The sequence below is a fragment of the Lissotriton helveticus genome, chromosome 2_1 (genome assembly GCF_964261635.1).
Source record: "Lissotriton helveticus chromosome 2_1, aLisHel1.1, whole genome shotgun sequence".
NCBI classification, from domain to species: Eukaryota; Metazoa; Chordata; class Amphibia; order Caudata; family Salamandridae; genus Lissotriton; species Lissotriton helveticus.
This window is the reverse complement of record NC_136059.1, coordinates 564,763,066-564,789,522: the sequence shown is the minus strand read 5'-3', so window position 1 is coordinate 564,789,522 and position 26,457 is coordinate 564,763,066. Positions and strand designations below refer to the sequence as shown.

The following is a 26,457-nucleotide window of genomic DNA, read 5'->3' as shown; positions in this document are numbered from 1 at the left end:
CCATGTCTTCCCTGGACCGGACACAAGCATCCTGGGACCGGTTTCGGATTCATAATCCTCATCAGCCAGGCTATCTTGAATCCAGTGGCCAAGTGAACAAGGGACGGCTGATAGCCAGAAACCGGTCCTACGATGCTTGATTCCGGTCCAGGGAAGACATGTCTAGGCAGTTCGGGCTGGACTGTTCCCATGAGGCACAGGGTCAAGACTGATTTGCATATGGCCATGTCTGAACTGGGGTGGCTTGGTGAGCAAAATAACGATGGATTAATCCCAGATCTGTGACTGGCGGTGAATTGTACATTTCCTGCATCTAAGAATCTAACGTGGGGCAGCTTACTAATCTCCACAGTATTAGACACATTGTTTTGCTGTGGCCAGGGCTGTAGCTAACCAGCGAGCTTGCCGACGGGCAAACATTGTGGGATCGGTCAAAGTCATGCAAAGGGGCAGCTTGAGCCATCAAATGGTCTTTTGCGTTCAGCAGGTCTTATAGTTTATTCTCTACCGGTGTCTAGAAAGAGGTTAGTGGGGGAGATGCCCGAAGTATATAGACAAGGTCTCCTTCTTGGGAGCCACATCCCCAGCATGATGCCTGGGTGAGAATTCCAGATTTACGCAGTTTCTTGGGAGACCAGTGCCACCTGTGTAGCCGTAGCCCTTTATAATAGCTGATCTTTAGGTGGGCCTTCCACAATGGTCTGTCATGAGCATCCATAAGGATCTGCCCATTCATCTTCCGAGTATTGCACCTGTAGCCTGTTTGTCCAAAACTCTCTCAGGTGTCCTGAAACTTGGAAAAGAGACGTGGGAATTAGTCCGAATTTTACATGGAGCCGAACTACTCCTTTGCAGGTGCCCTATTTCATTATATATTCAAGGATGAAGGGTGTTTAGATGGCAATCGAAGATGGACTTAGCAAGTTTCTAAGGCATTGGGTAATACGTTGATAGTCAGAAGAGAAGCTCATATAGGCTCAGCTCGAGCATTTTCAAAAGGTTTTTTTCTCCTTCAGTCAGATATGGTGTGGAGGCCACTGGTTCCCAGCTCCCTCAACATTGGTTCGGCACTGCCAATGTTTGAGTAATTGCACCATAAAGGAGCGTGTTTTTGTGGAAATTCAATTTCTCCCGATAGTTAGTGGGCTTTCTGCCAGGCATAAGCTGTTGTGTTTAATAGGAGGTTAATTTTGTATTTGGATACCCTTTGTAAATCATCCTTATGTCCCCTAATTTACCTAAGAGAGCTTTATACAGCTTAAGTCACCCTTGTGCATCAAGTGGGTTGTACCTTATGTGTGCCAGTTGAGAAGGCAGCCAGTTTGTGTGAGAGAATCGCAGACTTCCTTGTTGTGTTGTGGCGTGCAGTTTGGTCATTTTAAGATGCAGTTTTCTCTCTCCCCAGATGAAGATTTCCAGAGACTCGTCTCTGTTTATTATCATTAGAGAGGGAATACGTAGTGGGATCATGAAGAAAAGGTAACTGAATCTTGCATGATGTTCGTTTTGACCAACTGTGCTTTACGGTTAAGGTGGGCCCATCCGGCTAAGTATCACTTAGTGGAAATTATGTAAATCCGTTATTAACAAAAACACTCGGTCTGTCAGACTGGGCATCACTACAATTAGTGTACTGCAGCTTCGTAGTCGGCTATTGAAATGATTGCCTCCTTGCGCCGCTATTGTGGTGTATCTAGTCCGTAAGATTGGCTCACATGTAGCACAGTCAATTTTATAACCTGATATGTTTGAGAACAGAGAAATCCGGTCTAGAAGGGTTGGATGACCATCACTAGTATATCATATGTGAACAATGATCTGTTGTGTGTTCCAGTTTGCACTGCTATCCCATCAATGTATGTTGTCTCTCTGATGGCTATTGCCAGGGTTTCCGGCACAAGGGTGAACAACAGTGGAGATAGGGGACATGTCTATCTGGTTCATCATTTGATGTCGAATGGCAAAGATTTGTAGCCATTACATGTATCCCTTCTGTAGTCTGTTTATCTAGTCTTTGGACTCTTCCAGTTCGATGCAGGCTGAAAGACCTGCAACAGGTAGTCCCATTCAACTTGAATTTCACCCTTTTTCACCATGAAGGGAAACGGCCAGCTTTTGATCTTGGTCCTTGTAAACCTGCTGTAGGGTGTGCATTAAAGGAAGAAAGTAGGATGCAGAGCTGCGATGTGGGACAAACCCGTACTTGGTCCCTATCTATACATGTATAATAGGACCAGTTGGAGTCTATTCATTGGCAAACTTGGCCATCATCTTTGCATCTACTTTTAGGAGCAATACTGCCCTACAACTGATTCAGTTCAACAAGTTTTTGCCTAGATTAGCGTGATTTTTGTGCTATTCGTTTCTTTCAGTATGTTAAGGTTATTTTAGATTTCTTCATACATGGTGTATAGGCATTATAAGGTCTTTCTCTAATTTCTAATACTTCGGCAGGTATCAGTCTATTCTAGAGTATTACTATACAGAAAGTCATCAATTACCATTTTCATTCATTCCTCTATTATGTCTGCCTCCAGACTGTTTTTGTTCAGCGGATAGTGTTAGGATTGCATAGTGTGAACACATCTATTTCGGTCCGTGTATTACAGCATTTTGATGAATAAAGGGCTGTGTAATAGTCTCGGAAAGTATGTAGGATTTCTATGGGGTGGGTCAGGGTAATATTTTGGTTTGATTAGCAGAATAGTGCGATTAGCCACATGTTGCTGCATTTGCATGGCCAGTTACCTCCCTGCTTACTGTCCCCATTTTGAACTCCTTTGTCTGACGCAACACAGAGCAGTTTCTAATTTCAAAGTCTATAGGTTTTTAACTTCATCTTGCACTTCACGTAGTGCTCAGTGTGTCTTGGCAGTCTGAGGAAGAGTAATCAGTGGTTACGGTCTTAATTTGTTGCTCTAACTTAACTCATGAGTATGAGGTCTCCCACTTTCTGCGTGCATTCTCTCACCTCGTACAAAGAACTCTACTACTATGACAGTACTCATGGAGAAGTAACTGCCCCCTTGTTTTCTTCCAGGTAATAATCTCAATGGTTTTTGTCATGCAGAGGTCTGTATCTGGAAATATTCAATATCCATTGGCTCGAGGGAGTTGTGGAACTCCCATTCTAAGCAATATTTGTATGGCATCATAATCAGTCACCCCGGCAGGCTGGATGACTGTGCTTGTAGTTTAGCCTAGAAGGGATGTGGATATCAGTAAGTAGTCTATACTTGGTAGTTGGCACTTGATGTGAAAGCATAGTCTCTCTCGTTCTGCATGGATTCACTATGTAAAGGTCGGTCATAAGGTGCCCTAGCATCTTTCCGTCCACAAGTGGATGGGTCAATGGGTGCTCAGATTTATCTACGAATTGGTCGATAACTAAGTTCTAAAACCCCGACCAGGAAGGTTATAGGCTTTGCCTGCAGATACAGTATTCTGGAAATATCTTCTATGGTCTTTGATCAATGTTCTTTATTTTGGTGTGAATCGGGGCTTGTATCGGCCCAATGAGAGGTGTGTTTATGAAATGTGGCTTGTGCCCGCCAGGGAGAGTTGAGGTGGCAATATGGTGTTCAGATGATCAGTGTTCTGACAAAATTGGGACCTACTATTGATGGAGAGCTTTGAGGGTGATAATGCATGGAGTGACCCAGGTAATGGAGTTTGGTCAATCTGTGGACAGAGGTTGGCTCTTTAGACAGGTGGATAATCATATGCCACTTCACTAGGCTGCACCCCATCTGGCTTTTCATCAGGAGTTTTTATGTTAGGCAAAACCAGACTCTTGGCGGAGAGAGAAGGTTGGAGTGTGTGCAATGGTTACTGGCTAGTTCATCTTAGTATGATTGGGTCTAGATCTTGTCTGCAGTGCAGCATGTTTAGGTTATCCAAACATAGGTCATCTGAGGCGGTTTTAGTAGTGAGTGAGTGAGATGTGTCCTGCGCATGTGGCTGTCTGAGTTGATTTTTGGACTCTAATCCTGTGGACCACTGCCTGGTGATTTCTTCCAGCCTTTGGCGTTCTACTGCTGGGGAGGTTGGAGTTCCATTGTTCCATGTAGTGATGTTCAAGTCTTTGCTGATGGGTCCTGTTGCAGTATCTGAGTGAATTTCTTCAAGAAAATCCAACTAGTCCTCTAGTTGCCCAGGATCCTCAAATGCTGATGTTTTATTTGCATGGGTGATTAACATCTTGGTGGGGTATAATAGAGCATAACGAATACCTAATGGTTAAGGCGAGGGTACAGCAAGAGAAAGTGTTTGTTTATTCACTGTATCCTCTTGAGATATGACCATCTTATAGTCTTTTTGGTGGAACCGTTAATTTGTTTGTTTCTGTGATAAGTCTGCTTGCTCGCTGGTGTCATAAAGAGCAAGCCATTATCTGTCTTGAGCCTTCGCTGGAGGTCAGACGTCTGGGCTGGACCCTGTGTATTCTTTAGAACTCTGGCTAAAGATCAAAAGTTGCATTTGTGATGGCAGCTATGAAATGTGAAAGAAAGATCATATTGTCCCTTTCCAATTTCTCTGGTACCACAGATAAGCTCAGGTTGTCTCTGCAGTGTTGGTCCTAGAGTTCTATGGCTTTCTTTTGTAGATATCGATGATCCTGATTCCAGTCAATCAAGGAGGTGATCTGTTTTTCTACCTGTTCCAGTCGGTTTTTGGTGCTTTGCAATCTGGCATTAAAGGAAGCGATAACCATGCAGATTGATTGAATATCTGTCAATTACTTTGTAGTAGTGACTGCTACTGTGGACAGCGTTGTTTTGAGTGCTGCCACCTCGTTCGTGACTACCTCCAATGTCTTATCCTGTAATGGTATCTCACTACCTAGTAGTGCTTTGGATGTTTTGTGTGAGACCACCTCTGTAAAGAGTTGTTTGCTGGTTTCGACATAATCCACTGCCGTTGATTGGGTAATTGGTGATGTCTGCCAAGTAGGCCCCGCAGCTATGGAGGGGCGAGTAGTACAGGTTAAGCCAGCACTGTCTACTGTCTTGCAATAATATGAAATTCGGAATTGGTTTTTCAATGGAATCAGGGAAGTCTGGGATCAATTCTGTGGTGCAGAGCCCATGTTGGTACTTTTTTGGCTAAGTGCAAATTAACGCCTATAACATGCTCAATCTATGCGTGGGTTACATGTGGGTCAAAGTAGGGTGTCTAGCTGTTAATATCGTCCTGCACTGACTGGAAAGTGAGCAGATTCCTTATCCCTACACTTATATTTAGGCAGTAGCATGATGAGATGTCTCTTGGGGAGGCCAGGTTTTCCTCTGTGTATGGTCTGCTTTCACAAAATCTATTGCCAATTCGGTATGTGGGTATGAAATGTCAAAGCGCCTTTGCTTGAGAAATCCCTTACCCTGTTCCACTGAGGTATGGTGCTGGCTACTGGCCACCTGCCCCACAATTGGAAAATACCTTTTCAGATATGCAAAGTCTCTCTAAACCTTGGGTTTCATTTATCCATTTTAGGGTCTGGACACTACCCTGGCTCGCGTAAATGGTTCTGGGTTTACTGTCCTTCTTGGGGTTCTAGGAGTCTCAAAGGCTATCCTTGGCTCCTTGATGTGGGTGAGAGAATAAGGGGACCAGGCACCCCCACTCCGATTGTCTATCTGTTCTACTTATGATGTTATGTGGCACATTGGGCCCCTGTTCCTCAGCCAGGAGAATCCTCTTTCTATTTTCACCTGGGTTGTGGATCTGGAGTGCACAACTCAGGGCTCTGTCTCTCCTCTAGGTCCCCAGCCTGCTTCCATGACCACTGGCACTCCTGGGGCCCACTGTCTCTCTGCAGAAAACCTCATTGCATGCAGTTTGCGGTGCAGTTTGCTGAGCTGGGGCATATTACGCATTTTCATGGTTTGCTCCCCATTACGGTGAATGTCCTGCCCATGGGGAGCCACAAACTTATGCTGCCCTCAGGGCAGCGCATTCATGTAAAAACACAGAGGGGCTGCTTTACAGCCGCTCAGTGTATTCACAGTACAGGTGGCAACCCGCCTGCACTTTTAAAGTTGATGTCTGGGGGTTCATAGGACCCCATTTCGCCCCTTTAGAGGGCTGGGAGTGTCCCCTCTGGAGATCTTCTTTGCCTCTGCGCCCGCGTCTGTAATATGGCGCCGCGCAGAGGCACAGGGATTCCCTAATTTGCATAAGGCACGCCTCTAGACAAATGCGGGAAAGCCCCATCATGGTAGTGCTGGTGCTTTAAGTGCGCCAGCTCTATCAGTATTACTGAAGGGGATGAACAAGCATCTACACCGCCTTCTGTAATACAAAAGTGCCCCGGTGGCGCCCAAAGCAGTTATAAATGCCCGCTGCACCCCCGGGGCACTTATTGCAATACAGCTCCTTGTGTGAAACCTCTTCCAGCGTCGGCCTTCTCTCACGTCTGCGCTCGAAAGGCAGACATGTTCGGACAGGCCCAAGCTCTGTGCTGAAAGATCTTTGTTGTCACAAGAAGTCTTCTATTCATACCCCCACCCACCCGCCGTTTTTGACAGTTTCAGCCTTCTGGGTGGTGCTTGCGTCAGCCTGTTAGGGCATTTGATGACAGAGACTCAAAAGAAAGGGCTGCAATATTCTCAGGCGCCAAGCTCTGTGCCCCCCTTCTGAAATATTTAGATCATTAACTAGTATCACCAATGTGAGACAGTCACTCAAAATCCCAACGACAGCAGAAGAAAAGGAGGGACCTGATGATCTGGGGTATAGAGGAGCCTGGGGAGTGGGAAGAGCGAATCTAGCTTTAAGCGGATGACATACTCTTGTACTTAGCAAGCCCATACCACTCTATGGCCAGAGTCCTCCATATTCTTGAGTTGTTTGGGAGTTACTCAGGATATACTATCAATTGGTCCAAATCGGTGGTCTTCCCGCTATCGGGCCCTTCGCCAAGGATACCAGCACGGTGCGCGGCTCCAGTGGTGGAAGAGGAACTTAAGTACCTAGGCATATATATTGTGAAAGATCAGGGGATGTTTCTGAAGAACCTCGAGCCCCAGATAGATCGGCTAAATGCTGATGTACGTCACTGGCGTACTCTCCCATTGTCTTTTGTGGGCAGAGCAGCCCTTTTTAAAATGGTGGCTCTGCCGCGCCTTTTGTACGTTCTCCAGAACACCCCCTGTCTAGTCCCCCCGGAAGTTTTTAAAAGAATAGCTCAGGAAGTTAGAACGCTTCCATGGCAGGGTGGCTCTCCCAGAATAGTACTCCATAAACTACAAAAGGAGAGTAAGATGGTGGCCTAGCGGTCCCAAATGTCAAACTTTACTACTGGGCTTCGCAATTGCTGGTTATAAACGACTGGATTTATGCAGACGTGCATGAGTCAGCCTATAGAACAGACAGAGCCAGCATGCCGGAAGGAAATTGTGAATCACTCTTGTACTCCCGCAAAGCACGTCCGGAATGGGCGACCCACACAGGGGTAGTTGTGGGGTGTTGAAGGAAGGCTAACAGATTTCTGGGCTGGACAGAGACATTAACTAGTCGGACTCCACTATGGGCAGGGGACACATTGAAATAAGTGGCCGCCCTAGTGGGCTTTAGAGGGTGGCAGCTGATAGCAATCGAATACCTGGGAGGATCTACAGTGGGAATATAATTTACATCAGACACAGAAATACCACTATCTAAGACTGATGCAGGCCCTGCAGACATATATCCAATGTGGTACCCACGTTCCAGATCACTTCCCCTGGAGGATAGATTGTTATTGGAACGCATCCCCGAAAAAGTGAAATCCATGATATATCGCAAATTAATAAACAATGTGCCAGACCCCCGGTTACCTTGTGTGTGACATGGACTGACGAACTTGAGAACATAGACGATGATGAATGGCAAGAGGCAATAAAAAGCCCAAGGGAAATTGCAATCCACACACGATTTAGACTGGTGCAACTCAAGATATTGCACCGTACCTACTATCCACGCACACACTTATATAAATGGGGTAAGGCACATACAGCGCTTTGCGCCAGGGTTTGTCAACGTGAGGGGACTTTCTTTCACATTCTATGGGAATGCCAGGAGATTGCCAGATTCAAGCATAAGGCCACAGACGTAATTTCTAGGGTGTCAGGAGTGACGGTCCCTATGGATGCCAAATAGCTTCTTTTGATGATTCAAGGAAACCGTGACTGGCCCAGACACGTGGGAATATGGTTTGCACTAGCAGCCGGGATTGCTAAAAGAAACATCGCAAGGAGGTGGGGAGGGCCTTCACCACCGTCGTTGAGAGAGTGGAAAAGGGACCTTGACTGGTGCCAACCACCCGAGGAAACAGTTTACAAAAGTTGGGGCTGTATCAAAAAGTGGGAGAAAATACGGAAATCCTGGCGTCAATATAGAGCAACTTTGGGGGTGGACAGATACACATCAGCCACGTCTTACTGGAGGGTGGAGAGGGACTGTTGGACAAGGTTTTTTTGGCTCCTGTCTGTGGATGTTGTCCGTGGCTAACCTGTGCTTTTGAAGTCACCGAAGGTATATGACCTCCTACCTCTCTCTCATATAACTGTTGTATTGATGAAGCTAAACCATGTACGAATGCATGTGATTAATGTAAAGTATGGTAATTTGAGCAAGGTTAATAAAAACCAAAAACAAAAAGATTCCCACGCCCCCCAAAAAATGTAAAGCACATTTTCAAAGCAGATTGATAGGCAAAATATTGAAGGTTAGAGAGCAATATATTAGTTACTATTTAATTTCAATGGTTCTTTTACTTACAAGATGCTCGGATGTCATGGTAGGTGTCATTTGTGAAGTAGACCCATCATATTGAGTAGCATCCATATGCGGGGAGGTTGTTTCTGGCTGAAAGGATAGTGGCTGACTTGGCCCAGCATCTTCCCTTCGGTTTGATTGATCTGTTGAAAGTAAAGAATGCTTTAGATGCTGCAAATATGTACAAGTATGTATACCGCAACATATATTCCTTATTATTTTATTGTTTGAATGTGTGAAGAAATGTGTTACTTACCTGTAACTGCAGTTATCCAGTATTGGTGTCTTTCATAGATTCACATGCCTGAATCATTCCCAGTCATCGGAATGGGAGTCCCCGGTACATAAATAAAGTAATGTCCCATAGACATATAGACAAATAGGCCTAAAGGCCTCACATTAGTAACCTATCCCTGTCCTTTTGTAGAAAGGACCAAACTCTAGAAAAGAGCCAATCAGCTGTCACCTCCCTCTAGAACCCTCCTGGAAGGAGCCTCAGTCCCTCAGATTTTCGTACGCACAAAGCTAAGCAGGCGTATTACTGAGAGAAGAAGGTGAGCCCTTCCAGGGGAGGCGGGAGGGTTGCATGTGAATCTATGAAAGACACCAATACTGGATAACTGCAGTTACAGTTAAGTAACACATTTCTTATCCAGTATTAGGGGTGTCTTTCATAGATTCACATGCCTGAATCAGAGTAGCAAGCAATGAACAACGCACATTTCGAATGGCATAGGATATACAAGTCATTAGATAAAACCATATCAAACGACTAACAGAAAGATGCATTTGCAATCAAGAAATACCATCACATCATACAGTATAGAAATGTGCATACATGAGAAGGATGGAGGGATGCAAGAGGGCTCACCTTTACTGAAACAGATGACGAAGTACTGCTTGTCCCACTGCAGCATCCTTCATGAGTTCTGTCTCCAGGCAATAATGTCTAGTGAAGGTATGTGGCGACTTCCATGTTGCCGCTCTACAAATGTCTATGACCGGCACTCCTGCAAAAAGCGCCATGGACGTAGATATTGCCCTGGTAGAGTGGGCTCCCACCTTAGATTGCAGGGGCTGCCCTGCTTGTTCATGACTAAACGAAATAGCTGCAGAAATCCAGTGGGATATACTTTGCTTGCTGAGTGGAAGGCCTCTTCTGTGTCTACTGTAAGCTACAAATAGCTGATGAGCCTTCCTGAAGGTTTTTGTCTTTTCAATATAGAATTTAAGGCAGCGCTTAAGATCTAGAGAGTGCAACGACCTTTCCGCTGCCGTCGTGGGATTCGGGAAGAAAGAGCGTAAGACCACCGGCTTGTTGAGATGGAAGTCCGACCGGACTTTTGGAATAAACTTTGGATTCGTCCGTAAGATTACTCTATCCTGCTTGAATTGCAGGAAAGGCTCCTGTATTGATAAAACTTGGACATCAGTCACCCTTCTTGCGGGGTGAGTGCCAGCAGGAGGGCTGTCTTCCAAGAGAGGTATTTCAGGTCAGTCCTGTGTACCGGCTCAAAGGGATGCTTCATAAGTTGGTTATGGACTGTGTTCAGGTGCCAGGTAGGTGGCAAAATTCTCACAGGGGAAAAGGTCCTGTAAAGTCCTTTTAAAAACTGTTTGACCAATCTGTTAGACCAAAGAGAAGGGCCAGTAGGAGATCTTCTGTAATGGGATATCGCCGCCAAATGGACCCTGATGGAAGCATGAGTCAGGCCTGACTTCGCCAGATGGAGAAGATAAGGCAATATTTGTTCCGGAGAGGAAGAGAAAGGATGTATACCTTGATCTTTGCACCAGATGCAAAACCTCTTCCATTTCAAAGAGTATGTTTTGTTGGTGCTATCTGCCCGTGCCAAGATTATCCCGCTAGAATGTAGAGCAATCAAACTTTGAAATTCTCTGAACTGGGGAGCCAAGCGGCTAATTTGAGTGAAGCCAGATTCTGATGCTGGACTTGCTGGTTGCACATCGTGAGGAGAGATGGGAACTTCCTCAAACGTATCTGCGGTTCCAGAGATAGACGTGGAGTTCCATGAACCAATTATGGTGCGGCCAAGTTGAGACTATCAGAATGAGAGTACAAGGCTTCGCCTTTAGCTTTCTGAGGACCCTGGTAATTTATTTATTTATTTTGAAAGTTTTAAATAGCGCGAACAAGATCTTTGCAGATATCAGAGCGCTTTACAGATACAGGGGGTAAGGAAACAGGAAACATGGGAGTGATTAACAAACTTTTGAGCAGAGAATAGTTGTTGGTTTCTTGAGTATAGGTGTAACTTGTGGGTTGTTCCTTGGATTGTGTTTTGATTAGTTCAAATAGTTTTCTAGGCCGTTTTTTTGCTTGATCGAGCTGAAGGCTAAAGAAATCTGATTTAGTGCGCTTGATTTTCCTGAAGTAGGCGTTTCTCTTTTTCTTCAGAGTTTTAAGGTGCGGAGCATAAGAGAGACTTCTCTGAGAAGCAGTCCTAGATTTTTGTGATTCATTGGGCGGCGCGGAGTTTGGGGAGGAATATGCGTGAATTCCAGAGAACGGCCGAATTGAACTAATTGAAGGACCCAACGGTCCGTGGTAATCTTCTTCCAATTTGTTAAGAAATGGGAAATTTTTCCTCCAATCTTTGATGAGGGAAATTAATCCGGGACTGGCTGAAGAGACATGTCATTGTCTACGTTTGTTGTTTTTCCGTTGTCCTTTACCACGAAAGAACGACTTGCCATAAGAAGATTGTTGTCCATGTTGCTGGCGTTGCTGATATTGGGGTCGACTCTGGCTAAAGAAATCTGATTTAGTGCGCTTGATTTTCCTGAAGTAGGCGTTTCTCTTTTTCTTCAGAGTTTTAAGGTGCAGTGCCGAAGTAATCATTGGAAATGGTGGAAAAGCGTACGCAAAGACGTTGCACCATGCAATCGAAAATGCATTCCCTAGGGACCTTTTCTGGGGATGGCAACTTGCGACGTGTGGGCATTTGGTGTTGGACCTTGTGGCGAACAGGTCGATTTGGGGAGTGCCCTATCTGGAGAAAATTTGGTAGAGGATTCCTTGATCCAGTTCCCACTCGTGAGACGTTGTTCTCTGTCTGCTTAATGAATCGGCGAGCACATTGTCCATGCCTGGAACATAGTCCGCCCGAAGAGATATATTGTTTCCGATTAACCAGTCTCAAATTTTCTGCGACTCGTGAGAGAGTGTCATAGAGCAAGTCCCTCCTTGTTTGTTGAGGCAGTGCATTGTCGTAGTGGTGTCTGTACGGACAAGCACGAGGGAATTTTTGATTCTTGGCAGAAAGGCTTGCAGGGCGAGGAAGACTGCCCGCAGTTAGAAGAGATTGATAAGGAGCCCCTTTTCTAAGGGGGACCACTTCCCGCTTATCTGAAGCTCTTTAAGGAAAGCTCCCCAACCTTCCAAGGAGGCGTCTGTTGTGATGACATGCGGTGTAGCCGGAACCAGAAATGGTAAGCCTTGAGAAAGGTTTCGAGCAGATATCCACCATTGCAGGGCCTTGACCATCTGAGGAGTAACTTTGATGAGATTGTCGAAAGACCCTGTGCATTGGACCCATTGTTTCGAGAGTGCCTCCTGGAGGGGGCGCATCCGCAGCCGGCAGTGAGGTATGAAGAGGATACATGATGACATCATCCCCAGTAGAGATTTGAAAGGTCGGACTGTTAAGGTCCTCTTTGAAGCTACACGCATAGTCAGCGTCAAAAGCTTGTTCTTTCTCTCTTGAGATGGGAAGGCTCTCCTTAGTCGTGTGTCGAGGGTTGCACCCAGGAAATTGATGCGCTGAGAAGGTAGAAGGACTGATTTCTCCCGATTGAGCGGGAGTCCTAAATGATTGAAAAGTTGCAGACAAACGTTGGAAAACCTGGACGCGTCTTCTAAGGATGGAGCCTTGATCAGCCAGTCGTCCAGATACGGAAAGACTTGATGATGGTGCTGCCTGAGATATACAGCTACTGGGGAGAGACACTTCGTGAAGATGCAAGGTGCAGACTTGAGCCCGAAGGGCAGGACGCAAAATTGAAAGTGTCTGCCTGCCACTGCAAATCTTAAATATTTTTTGTGATTTCTGTGAATTGGAATATGGAAGTAAGCGTCCTGAAGGTCCAGGGACGTCATGTAATCTTTCACTTCCAGGAGCTGTAAGACCTCCTGGATCGTTACCATGCGAAACGACTGCTTCTTCAGGAATTTGTTGAGGGCCCTGGGGTCCAAAATCGGTCTCCACTTCTTCTCTTTTTTCTGAATTAAAAAGGTTCGAGAATAAAATCCCGTCTCCCGTTGAGACGGAGGTACCTTCTCTATTGCCCCTTTGTGGAGCATAAGAGACACTTCTCTGAGAAGCAGTCGTAGATTTTTGTGATTCATTGGGCGGGGCGGAGTTTGGGGAGGAATATGCGTGAATTCCAGAGAATGGCTGAATTGAACTAATTGAAGGACCCAACGGTCCGTGGTAATCTTCTTCCAATTTGTTAAGAAATGGGAAATTTTTCCTCCAATCTTTGATGAGGGAAATTAATCCGGGACTGGCTGAAGAGACATGTCATTGTCTACGTCCGTTGTTTTTCCGTTGTCCTTTACCACGAAAGAACGACTTGCCATAAGAAGATTGTTGTCCATGTTGCTGGCGTTGCGGATATTGGGGTCGACTCTGGCCTGAAGACCTGTATTGGTAGTTTCCTCTATAAGAGGTCTGTCCTCTTCCTCTAGACCCACGAAAGAACTGGTTCTTGTACTGGAGAGTGCCCAAAGCCCTAGCAGAGTCCGTGTCCTTTTTTATATTCTGCAGCGCTTCATCAATTTTGGAGCCGAAGAGCAATTGGCCATCATAGGGCATGTCCAATACTTTCGTTTGCACCTGGGGACGAAAGGAAGTTGCCCTCAGCCACCCTTGCCGTCGCAAGACTGCTGCTCAAGCCAGTTGGCGGAAACCTGTTGTAGCGATATCCATCGCACAGTCTATTATTTCTGACGCCGAGGCTTCCCCCTCTAGTAAAATTTTCTTTACCTCCTCTTTGGATGTATCAGGTAATTCTGATAGATACGGGGCTATATCCGCCCACAATTGTCTATTGTAGCGTCCCAAAAGCGCTAAGGCATTGGCCGCCTTCACCGCCATTGCAGACATTGAGGAGAACTGCTTCCCAATGTTGTCTAACCTCCTGCCTCCCTTATCCGGAGGTGCCGATAACGGGGCAGAAGGATTCCTGGAGTTCTTCTGGGCCGCCTGTGTCACCACTGAATCCAGTTTGGGGTGTCCTATCAAACAAGCCGGTGCAGTATCAGGTGCTCTATACTTTTTATCCAAGCGAGGCACCACCGGAGGTACGAATGAAGGGTTCTACATGACTAACACCCTGGTCCCATAAATAATCAATAATGGGTATTGATCTAACTGATTTTTTGAGAGGTTCTTTAAAATCATACAAGAAGCAGTCTTGTTCTTGAGAGACCAGTGATATTTTGAAACGTTGAGCGGCCCTCTCAACTACGTTATGGAACCCTCCAATGTCTCCTGGTGGTGAATCTGCGGGCGCAGGCACTGGAGACGCGGGAGAGGGAATGACATAGTCATCCCAGTCATCATGCATAGATTGAGTATCTTGCAGTTCTCCTTCTTCCTGCTGTTCTTCCTCTTCAGAAGTCTGAGGATGTGGCAGATCAAACCGCTCAGGCTGAAAACACAAAGGTGGAGGCCGTGGTCTTGGTGAAGGAGAAACTGTGGTAGGTGGAGGAGCAGGAGACTCTGAAAACCTCTGTTTGGAGTCTTGAATGAGGTACCTTAAGTCAGTGACTAAAGAGGCTGGAAGGCAAACCATAGGAGGAGGTGGTGGATGATATTCCTCCTCCTGATCCTCTTCTTCATCCGAACTTTGACATTTTACATTAAGCTCCGAAGGCCTTGTAGCCGTCTGAAACATGTCTGCTTCATCTGAATCCTCCTCTCAAAGAGGGCATGCTGGAGGCAGTGGTAGAACTCTGCTTGGCGATGTTAAAGCCCATTCCGACGACGGGGAATGATTCAGGCATGTGAATCTATGAAAGACACCCCTATTACTGGATAATAAAGCTGCTTCAAATGTCTCTGGCTTGGGGTCATCCTGTCAACATGTACCAGGTTAGTCACTGATAGATGGATCAGAGGCATTGCTTAGGACACGCAAGATGAATTTGCTGCATTGAAAATTTAAAAAGGATGAAAACAATTTGAAGGAATTCACTTTTAAAATTAGTTAATTATTTTACAAGCGTCAAAGACTAAATATATGCCAGTTATGACAGGTGAACTTTCACATTCATTTGACCCTAAGAAACTGAAGAACTACAGGATGTTCCCTGATCCTGTTGGACCGATCCGGCAGCTTTGACACTGTCCCTTACTCTGTAATAGTGGCCGGTCTGGTTGAACTTAGAATCAGTGGTAAGGCTCTCTAACTACTTAATTCTTTTCTGTCAAACAGAACTCAGATGGTTGCTTGTGATCCATTTAGACATGGTGCTTTTTCACCCCCTGTGAATTTCTCAAGGGTCTTCCTTGATCCTACCTTCTTTGATCTGTATGCATGTCTGCTGGACAGCCTTATTAGATCTTTTGGGCTCTCATTTCATTCTTATGTGGAAGACACACAGATTAGTGTTACCATCTCAGATGACATTCACTGGCAACTTTCTAGATTTCATGTGCGCAGTAAGGAGCTGCCCGGAATCCAGGTGTCTTAAGCTGAACAGAGAAAAAGACCAAGCATTGGCATAGCCAATAGGTTTCGCCTTTTGAACCTTATAAGTGTTTAGTCAGAGATATTGACTTTGCCTAGGTCTTTAAGCGGTGCCGTACAGAACCACAGCAACATCTCTGGAAACAAGCAGCGAGGGCATATGCGGAGCAACAACTGATTCAGACGGCTTTGAAGTTCTGAGAGGCACAATTCTAGTAATGGGTGTGTCCTTAGCCCTCAGAATATAAAAGACAGGTAGTCTCCCTCAGAAAAAGCACACTCTTCTCTCCACTTCTTTTCTTCACCTCCGGGCATCTGGAGATTGCACCTGTGTAGAGGAAGAGAGACTTCAGCATCTTTAAAAACAGGCAGCTCACAAAGGAGATTGGATCATGGCATGCCTGCGATGTCGAGTCTCTTCTCCAAACTGTACCTATCCAAACTAGATCTTCAATGGCATATCAAACAGAAAAATATGTAGATCCCTAAAGCTTTGCACAGTTGAAAATAAGCTGGACAACTCACTTGCCACTATCAGATTTTGGGAAACAATCAGTTAAGTATATTTTTGCAAGTAATCTGGACATTCCTCCCCACAGACTCTGTAGACAGTAACAAAGGACTGAGTGCCAGTAGAGCTCTTTCAGGACTATGGCTATGTGACTTCCATTTTCTCAGGTTCAGGCAGAGCTGCTGCTCAATTAGGTATTCTTTGAAGAGTGCCTTTGCAACTCCAATTTGATGTCTTTCGTGAAGTGAGAGAACCCTTGTCAACATGTTTTATTCTCAAAATGTTTTATTGTGTCCAGTTTATGATTGTATGGGCCCCCAATTGTATATGAAAACTTAGGTTCGGAGCTCACACATACTTAGCGTCTTGCCTATACTTTAACCAATAAACAACCCCTGTGCTACTCAGATTAGCCAGGAGAGATTGACCGAGAAAGAACTTAACCATAACAAAAGTTTCTTTCTGATGAGCTGAAGACATACGATTGAAGCTCTTCTCCTGTATTCTGTTACTTTATTCTGCTGTGTACTCGTTTTATACATGAAGCACTTCCATGCCAATGTGACTAGAATGCTCTGTATACGCATCTGTAAAAATGCATAGATCTTTGGGGCATAGCTGAAACTGAGTGCACTAGAACGGAGCAAATTAGAGTTTGATTATGTTAAAGTACAATCCGCCTGTGACTGACAACCCTTGATGCTTCAGTCACAGTGAATCTGGTAGATATATTGAGTGTTGCATAGAATAATGTCACTCTGCTACAATATAGAGAGCATAATTCCCATTTACAGAACACTCCTACCGTACACACCGGCGTTTTGTGTAGCTCTCCTATACGGAGTACCAGCCTACTGAGAAAGTAGAAATCAGAAAAGAATAGTTCTCAACAGTAATTTGGGGCTAAATTTAGCGGGCTGTACGACACAGGAGCATCCCGGAAATTTGGAGGTACAGCACCCCGGAAGCCAGGGGCCAGCACTCGGAAAAGAAGAGGACGAGCCTCTGGTTAGGAGAACGCGACCCACAGTCACCTACACTACCTACTAGAATAGGACGACGAGCACCGAGCTACACGTCATTGTAATTTACAATCAACTGTTGCGTGCATACACTGCGGGCCTGTTTATTGCGGCACCCTGCTGGTAAGCATTCCACAAACATTTTCCATCACTATGCGCAGAGGGGAGTCATTTAATTAAAAGATCATGTGGTGATGTGTTTTGTGCATCGTTGGACTATAATGCTTCTATCTACTTTGCTGGTCTAGTATGGATGCCCGCTTGTAAGGTTGCCCTACTACGTCCTTTTATAGTTCTAAACAGAGCCTTGCCCCATCGAAAGAGAAAAGTTCAACAAGTCAAACATGCGAGCTGTGTGGTGCGCGCGCTCCTGTGACATCTGGCATATAACAGATGGCACACTGTGCGCCGCTACTCGTAACCGCAAGCCGTAGGCCGTGGGCGGATACATTTCTTGGGAAAGGTGGAACATGCACCCGCCTTTGCCCAATTGCGTGCTGTCTTTGCACGCAGAGCTCAATAGGAAAAATGCAACAAAATAAAAACACACGCACAAGCGTGTGAAAAGTCCTGAGTGATTCCAAGAGGTCGTTTTCCTAAAGCAGCGCATGGGCGCTGCGCTAGGCTCGACCTCAAAAGGTGATGTTGTTTGGCAGGGAAGCAAGCTTTTGGTCCAAAGCTTTGTGGCCAAAGGAGTCAAGTGACTTTGCAGTGCCAGTTAATTCTGCAAAGAACCTAGAAGTTGATTGAGACTTAAAATGTTTTAAATACTAGGGATGTTTTGTTGTCTCTGGTAATTTTAGAGTATGGATAACCAATTACTTGTACAATGAGTCATCAGTGTGAAAAAATGATACAATCTTTGGTTTAAGTCATCTGTTTCTGTAAATTTAAAAGACAGATAAACATGGCAAGGTATGTTGGCTTCATAGCGCTATTTGAATTGTAGTGAAAGGCTGCTGTGAAGACAGTCGTCTAAACGATCTAATGATGTGGTCTAATGGAAAACCGGCCACAACAAATTGCTATATCATTGTTTTCCATAGCAAAAAAGTAAAAGTAGAGTTTACCTATAGTGTTATCTCTTAAACTGTAGTTTCAAATTTGTCAACAAAGTCTGCTGGTTAGGAAACTATATCAGAATATGTTTGTAAATAAATGTATCTATGCTTTAGTTCCCTATATAATTTCACACATAGATTCTACTATTATGTGACAGACTGGTTTCAGAAATTTAGGGCAATATAATTCCCCATCTGTTATTTCCAAAGAACTCTAGATAAACCCGATCATTATCTGGAAAAAAACATATTAAATAAAATGTAACATATCTCAAACCTTAATTTAAGAAAGAAAAAAATACTAGTGTACTAGAAAGTGTTGATCCATATTACTAAGGAATATAACCAAGATAAAATCGGGCTATTCAAAACTAATTTAGTTGCTATTCACAACAGCTAAAATAGAAAAGCACAATTTTGGCACAGAATATCCTAAGCACTAAAAATTAGTGATTAATCTAAATTCTGGTCCACTGTTTTATTGTTTCAGGGGTAACTGGTAACACAACAGAGAGTAGCTATCCCAGAAACATCTATGGAGTGAGAACACCACCTTAATCGAAATAAATAATTTAATGGGTTCAATTTTCTGGGACTACTCTCTCGAGCCAATATTGTATTTTTTCAAGTTAATGACATTTTTAGATCAACTAACTCCTTTAAATGTTCCTGTGCCCGTAGACCGGATGGTCTTCAAATAACACCAATTGAAATAATTCCTTGATCTGGACCACATTATCAGAACCTTTATTTACTTATTGTCTATCTTACTCTGTCATTTCTGCTTCCTGTAAGGGAAAGTTAATAATTTCAGTATTTAAAAAAGGGAACAGATTGTTTGTAAAACCTTTGTAGAATATCGTTAATAGACACTAATGGGAACATTTTTGCCAAATTCATTTTAGAGCAATGGAGTCTCTGGTGTCATTATTGTAAAATTATAGTGTTAGAACAATTGGATTTCAAAACACCGCCTTATACTGTAGACAACTGCCTCTCCCTTACTTTGATTATAAAGTGCATAGCAGAATTTAGAAATTAGTAATGCCTTTGATAAAGGAGGTCAACAGTTGTGTTGGGGCAAGTTGAAAAAGACCCCATAATTGGACATGAGATTTCCCTGAGGCACACCCATTTTCAGAGGGCCTCATCCATGAGAGAACTTGTAAGAAGTGATATTAAAAAAGAAGGAAAGAGGCGTGGCCTAGCGGCAAAGTAAGATGGCCGCAAGCTAAGGACTCTACGAGGCCAACCCTTTCCTCCACATAGAGCGGACTAATGTATCCGTGGTCTGAGGTCGGAATCGAGGACCTGTGGAGCACAATGAGCCCAAGATCAGGGCAAACAGACCTGTAAATCCGGAGACTCGGCCGCTCCCAATATCGGACTGCGACTGGAGGTGAGCAAGGAACCAGAGTGATCAGGTGCTACGGACCGACACCTCGTCTAGAGGACTTTGCCCTGCAGTGTACCCGGAGAGGCGCCCGAAGACCCAGATCGGCTGCAACTTGGAGGGGAAGCAGCAGCCGATTGCAGCGGGAGACAATCCATTTCGTAAGCGCTGGTGTTACACTGCACCCCCCGGCCTAAAACAGCGCGATCGACTGGTGGGTCTGAGGCCGTCAGAATATTCCGGCGGCCCACAGAGGACGTAAGCGACGAAGACCACATGGCAATCCGGTCCTCTGCCCCGTGCAGAAAGGTGAGCCCTGCGTGCAAATTCCCTACATAGGCATCGGTGTGGCTGCGGGAACGTGAGGTGTAGAGGGGGCTCCTAGACACGATGAGACCAGCACTGGAGTCGCTTTGGGCCCCACTAGTGCCGAGAGCTGCAACCAGGGGAGTGCGCACGGAGATGCAACTGGGCTAATCTTAGCCCTAGATCAAGGACACAACCCGAAAGCTGAAACCAACCCGCCTTCTTGGCCCCGACATCGGTCGTCTGTTCCCAGGAGACCACCTGGGAATATCTCTCATCGTATAACACCCCGTGGTAGACAAACAGGTCAGTGCTGCACAGGGAAAGAGGGGACGGGCTGAAAGGGCCTACCAGCACCTGGGAATCCGTAAACGCCTTACAGACGCATGGGGACAGCTCTCAGACCCACACTACGGTGGCACATGCGAACCCTGCCGAAATGTCGAACGTGAGTGGTCCCAAGAGCACCCAAAATAACAAACTGGACAGGTACACCTGCCCGAAGGCAGCCATGGTCGAACAGCATCCCCCCAAGAGAAACCTGTGGAACGACCGGAAGCAGGTGTCCCTGAACACACCTTGAAAGATGTGCTGGACGCAATCAGTGAGATCCGTACATTTCTGGAGCAGAGAATGGACATGATTTCCTCGGAGGTCATGTTAATCAGGGCAGGTCTGGCCATGAACAGGGAGATGGTTAACTACGACAAGTCTGGTGGAAGATACTAATCAGTTGCAGATCGAGGTATGGGAGCTACAGGCATTCCGAAAATTCGCTGACGGAAAGCTGGACGACTACAAAGTCCGCAGCAGACGTAAAAATGTACATATCCTTGGCCTGCCTGAAAAAGCAGAGGGACAAGCGGCAGATCTATTTGTGGAAAGCCTGATCACTAACCACCTTCAACCCAAAGGCCTGTCAAATATCTTCATTGTTGAGTGAGTCCACCGGGTGCCGGAGGGCGACATACACCAGGGGCCCCTCCTCGTCCCATACTGGCCAGACTTTTGAGCTATCGGAACAGAGACATATTTCAGACGGCCAGAGTTGCACCACCCATACGACTGGAAAATTCAGAGGTCAGCTTCTTTCCAGACTTCACTCAAGCGGTTCAAAGGCAGCGCAGATATTCTTGGGGGTTAAAAAGTGATTGAGAGACAAGGGCCTTAAATATGCCATGTTGTTCCTGGCGCGTCTTCGGGTGGAGCCGGGGGAAAAAACAGGTTCTTTGAAGCTCCAGAGGACGCTGCCGATTGGCTAGACGGGTGGAGAGATCCAGCGTATCACAGCTCACAGAGAGACTAGGAGGTACCAGGGCCCTGGCCGTTCGACAGGTGTTTTTGGGCACTGGCAGTGCGCCCAGCTTACACAGACTTTCTATAATAAACGATGTGAGGTGCGTAACAACAGGTACTATTATGAGGCCGACCGACTCCGGGAGAACCATTTACATTGCGTATTGGGAGGAAGGGGAGGGGTGGAGGAGATTGTACCCCCATTTTTCTTCACTTAGTTCAACTTAAGGGCAACAGGCACTCTGCATTGTTGTAGTCATGAGCAATTCAGAGCCCAGAGTGCAGGGGAGCAGGGGTGGGGGAGTTGGGAGGGGTTCAAGCACAGTTACAGGTTCTTAAGGAATCTTCAAGGCATTGCAGTCCAGCAACACAGGCACATTGATAACACGTGAATGTCCATGAGTACGCAATGGGACAGAAGGTTTAAATTGATGAGCTGGAATGTTAATGGCCTGGGGACAAAGTGAAGAAAACCGTGGTACTACAGTACATCAAGAGGTACGCCCCTGAAGTAGTGCTACTGCAGGAGGCACATCTGGTGGGGAATACATGTAAAGCCCTCAACAGGTGGGGATACAGCCTTGTGGCACACTCAGGCTTTACTTCGGGGTCGAGAGGAACAGGTATATTACTTAGGAACTCCTTTCACCTGACGGTCAAGTCCTCCTGGGTAGACACTGGGGGGAGATACGCGGGCATCAAGCGACAATGGGAAGGGAACTATTCACCCTCATGTCGGTTTATGTGCCGCCGGGCCTCCAGGAACTAGCCTATAAGGACCTGGGCGCCATTCTGTTGACGGTGCCAGAGGGACTCCTAATAGTGGGACGGGACCCGAACGCGGTGGTCAATGGCACCCGAGACAGAAGCCTTCCACGAGAACTTCGCCCCTCCAACCGGATTTTCTTAGGGCAATGGGGTTGCAGGATATATGGCGGTTGTTTCACCCTGACACCACCCAACATAACTACCACGCGGGCGCTCACAACAGCCAGTCAAGAACAGATTACTTGCTAGCTCCCCAGACCACTTGACACATATACGAGAAGTTAGACACATGGCGAGGGGTATATCCGATCATTCCCCATTGTGGGTGCACCTGGTGGTGGGCCATCAGAGTGGGAAGGGTAGCTCCCATCAGCCCTTGGTATCTCCGTAATCTGGTGGTTCACAATGCACTACATACCGCGATCGAACAATACTTCCTAGAGAATGTGGGGTCGGTGAGCTCTCACCGGACACTATGGGAAGCATTTAAGACGATAGTCAGGGACCAAGCCCTTTCCCAAATAACGGGGGTGAGGAAGGAAAAGGTTAAGGAGGAGGAAGCGCTAGAGACAGAGATCCTTCGATTGGAAGAGGAAATGGTGGAGGGACCCAGCCCAGACACCCTACACGTACTACAGTTGAAGAGGTATAGTTAGAGGGCCTTAGCGACAAACAGAGCCAAGGAACTGAGAAGAGAGACGCTAAGTAGAATCTATGATCAAGGGGATAAGGCTGGGAAATTGATTGCATGGTTAGACAAACAAAAGCTGGCAAACAGACTGGTGCCAGAATTAATAGACAAAGCCAAACACATGATCACGGACCCCAGGACATCGCAAACACATTTGCCGCCACTTCGAACAGATCTATTCCTCACAGAACCCCTACACAATACATGACTCTCACGATCTCCTACGGGATATAACACTACCTAAACTCTCAGCGTCCGAGCTGGAATACCTAGAATCGGCGCTCACGGCGGATGTTGTGGCACAGTCTGTCAGGGGGCTTAAGTCGGGGAAAGCATCAGTACCCAACCTTCTACCGATTGAGCTATATAAACTTGGGACGGATATTCATGCCCCTCACTTGTGGAAAATGTTTGAGGAGAGCAAACTCGGGGAGCTGCCCCGAGACCAAGGGACAGCAATCCTAGTAATGATCCACAAGGAAGGTAAGATCCTGACAGACTGTTCCTCCTACATGCCAATCTCCCTATTGAATGCCGAGCCGAAGATCTTCGCTAAACTCCTCGCCAATAGACTGATCAAAGTAATTAACAATCTGGTACACCCGGATCAATCAGGCTTCATGCCTCAGCGCAACACTTCGTTGAATTTACGCAGGGTACACATTGTGATGGCAACCATACAGAAGGAGGCGGTATTGGTATATCTGGATGCCTCCATGGCATTCAATATGCTTGAATGGCCGTATTTATTTGCAGTTCTTGAGAGAATGGGTTTTGGGCCCTGTTAGACCTGGCATCATTGGCGTGAGTCTCCCTTCCATTTTGACGGATTGCCTCCTTTGTTTTGATATGTTTTTGCTGGGTTTATGCTTTGGGCACTGTGCCACTGCTAATCAGTGCCACAGTGCAAGTGCTCCCTATGTTAAATTTATGTACTAATTGGTTATTCCATGATTGGGTTATTTGATGTATCTGTCAGCCCCTAGTACAGTGCACCATGTGTGCCCAGGGCTTTTAAATCAAATGCTGCTAGTGGGCTTGCAGCACTGGTTGTGCTACCCACAGAAGCAGCTTGTAAAGTGTGTCTCAGGCCTGCCATTGCAAGGCCTATGTGCAGTCTAGCACTGCTATGTCGACTTTGCCAAGTGCACCCACTTGCCAGTCCCTAAACCTTCCCTTTGCTTCATGTTAGACACGCCTATGGTAGGCCCATGGGCAGGGTGAGTTGTAAGTATAAGATCGGACATGTTCTGATGTGTGTAGCATGTCCTAATAGTGAATTACAGCCATTTTTGTTTTTCACTATTGAAGGCTACCTGTTCTCTATAGGTTAGAATCGACAGTTAGATTATTACATTCTTATAATCCTAACTGACTCAGGGAACATGGTAGAAATTCGAATTTAGTATGCCAGAATAAAAAAATACACCTTTTAGTAAAGTTGGTTTTAATATTCTGTGTTTGAAAATACCACTTTTAGAAAGTAGGTATTTTCTTGCCTAACTATTCAGGCCTGCCTCTGCTGGGTTGTGTATTTCTTGTCTGGGTTTGTGAGTGACACGGCTGGGGGATTCCAGGAGACAGGCTGGGGCAGCCCGGTGATGAGTAGAGAGATCTGCATCTAGATGAGAGGGAGGAGTTGCACCTGGGACCTGAATAGGGCTGGCCCTTCCCTCTACAATGCTGACTCCACCTCCTGTCATTTGTCTGAGGTCTCTGCCCTGCACTGTGAAAGGAGGGGTGGAATCATGTCAGAGTGCTCCAGAGCTGTATCTTCCCTCCCCTGTGCTGGCTCCACCTCCTGTGGGGCGGCTGATGCCTCTGCCCTGCACAGTGAAAGGAAGAAGAGAGTCATGTAAACAAAGTGCTCAGGAACTGGTCTGGACTAGGCAGAGGCCTCTCTGCCTTCAGAGAACAAAGGATTTGGGGGTATAAATATTGGGACCCTGATCCCAAGAAATTAGATCACTTCTGGACAAGAAACCTTTCTGCCAAAGAGAAAAACCAAGAAAGTTGCAGGAGTTGTACTGCCCCTCTGCCAGTGTGCTGTTTGCTGGGTTGGCCTGCAGTGGTTGCTTCATTGCCAAGGGAAAGGAGAAGGAACTTTGGAAGGACTTTCATCAACAGAATATTCTCCAAGGGCTTGAACTGTGCTTGCCTCCTGCTGAAGTCTCAGGGATAAAAGAGGTCACCTTCAGCTCCCCACTGAATTTCCTTGCTGGGAATTCTGACTCCAGACACTTACGTGCCTGCAGCTGGAAGCACGACGCATCGAGAAGAAGCGTGTTGCCGCCGCAGCTGAAATCGTCGCATCGCCGGAGAAGCGAGCCTTTGCCGCATCTCCCTGGAAGCGTGTGTTCATCGAAGCTGCCTGCTGTCGCATCACCGGAGAAGCGTGACGCCATCGTGAGAGCCGCCATCGCATCACCGGAGAAGCATGTCGCAGGGCCTGTCGCGGCTCCAAAGTACAGAGTCGTCGCAAGGCTGCCAGGGCGTCTACGCATCATAATCGCAGCGTCATCGCATCGTCCCATCAAGGACGCCATCCTCTTGCATCGCAACCGGATCATTGCATCGCATCAAGGCGCCATCTTGCGCACCGCAACCGGCCTGCTGGCCGAGAATCTACGCATCACCTTCGCAACGGTAAGGATCACGACGCATCCCCTACTCTGCGCAAGCATTGAGGCACAACGCATCATCTCCCCCGGATCACGGAACAGATGCACCTCCCCTTTTGCAAGCCTTTTTTTTTACTTTGCGTTACGCATCCAGGTACTTTGTTGAGAACTTTGTTGCATTTACCAACAACTTGAACTAAGCAACTTTAATAATCTTTTAAGTAATCTTAAGTGTAATATTGGGGATTTTTATCGTTTGTGGTCTTATCTTAAGTCTATATAAAGAATACTTATTTTTACAAAACCTTAGTTGTGTCCATCTGTAGTGTTTTCACTGTTTTACTGTGTATATTCACAAATGCTTAAACACTGCCTCTGAGATAAGCCTGTCTGCTCGTGCCAAGCTACCAAGGGGGGTGAGCAGGGGTTATTAAGGAGTGTAATCCTCTTATCCTGACTTAGAAGTAAGGGTCCCTATTTGGACAAAGGTGAATATCATTGCCAACTAGAGACCCCCCCCAGATATAACAGGCCCCAATTCATCCAGCGGGTGCGACTTCTCTATTCGAAACCACTAGCCCAGATAGTAGTAAACAAATTTACTACCGAGGTGTTTGGACTCAATAGAGGAACCAGGCAGGGAGGCCCTCTTTCTCCCCATGGCATCTTGGGTGAGGAGAAACCCGGTGATTCGAGGCTTTAAATGGGCTGAATCGTGGGAGGACCGCATTTCACTGAACGCGGACGACATACTATTGTTTTTAACATACCCAAAGGCCTTGCTCACAGCAGTACTTGACATCTTCGCCATCTTTGGCAGATACTCAGGGTACTCAATTAATTGGGTCAAATCAGTATTGTACGTCCTAAAGGGACCCCTCACAGGCCTTCCCAGGAATTGCCAGATACAGATCACCACACTGGGCTTCAAATACCTCGGCATCTATATCACCCCTGATCCCGCAAATAGATACGCTCAGATCCTACTCCCTCCCTTGCAGAGATTGAAGAAGGATTCGGAGCAATAGAAGATGCTTCAGCTCTCGATGCTGGGGAGAGCATCCTTATTCAAAATGATGTCCTTACCCCGGTTCCCATACGCCCTGCAAAACTCACTAGATGTGGTTCCTGTAAGCTATTTTAAAGAAATCAAGAGTCTACAACACCGCTTACTCTGGAATGGGAAGCCGCGGATAGCACTTCCTAAACTGAATCTCACCTGGTACGATGGGGGTATCGCCCTCCCTGATCTTAAAAAATATTACTGGGCAGCTCATCTGACATCCGCCAGCCATCAATCATGGCACTTCCAGACAG

At 46.2% G+C, this 26,457-nt stretch overlaps 1 protein-coding gene across 2 annotated transcripts in view; it reads right to left on the bottom strand.

The window, feature by feature from the left end:
• Positions 1-26,457, bottom strand: part of POC5 (POC5 centriolar protein) — a 267,735-nt gene that overhangs the window by 67,082 nt on the left and 174,196 nt on the right. For both annotated transcript variants that reach the window (XM_078675228.1, XM_078675229.1), the window contains exon 10: positions 8,758-8,897. In XM_078675228.1, coding sequence (XP_078531354.1) covers positions 8,758-8,897 — 140 coding nt within the window. The remainder of the gene's footprint in view (positions 1-8,757; positions 8,898-26,457) is intronic.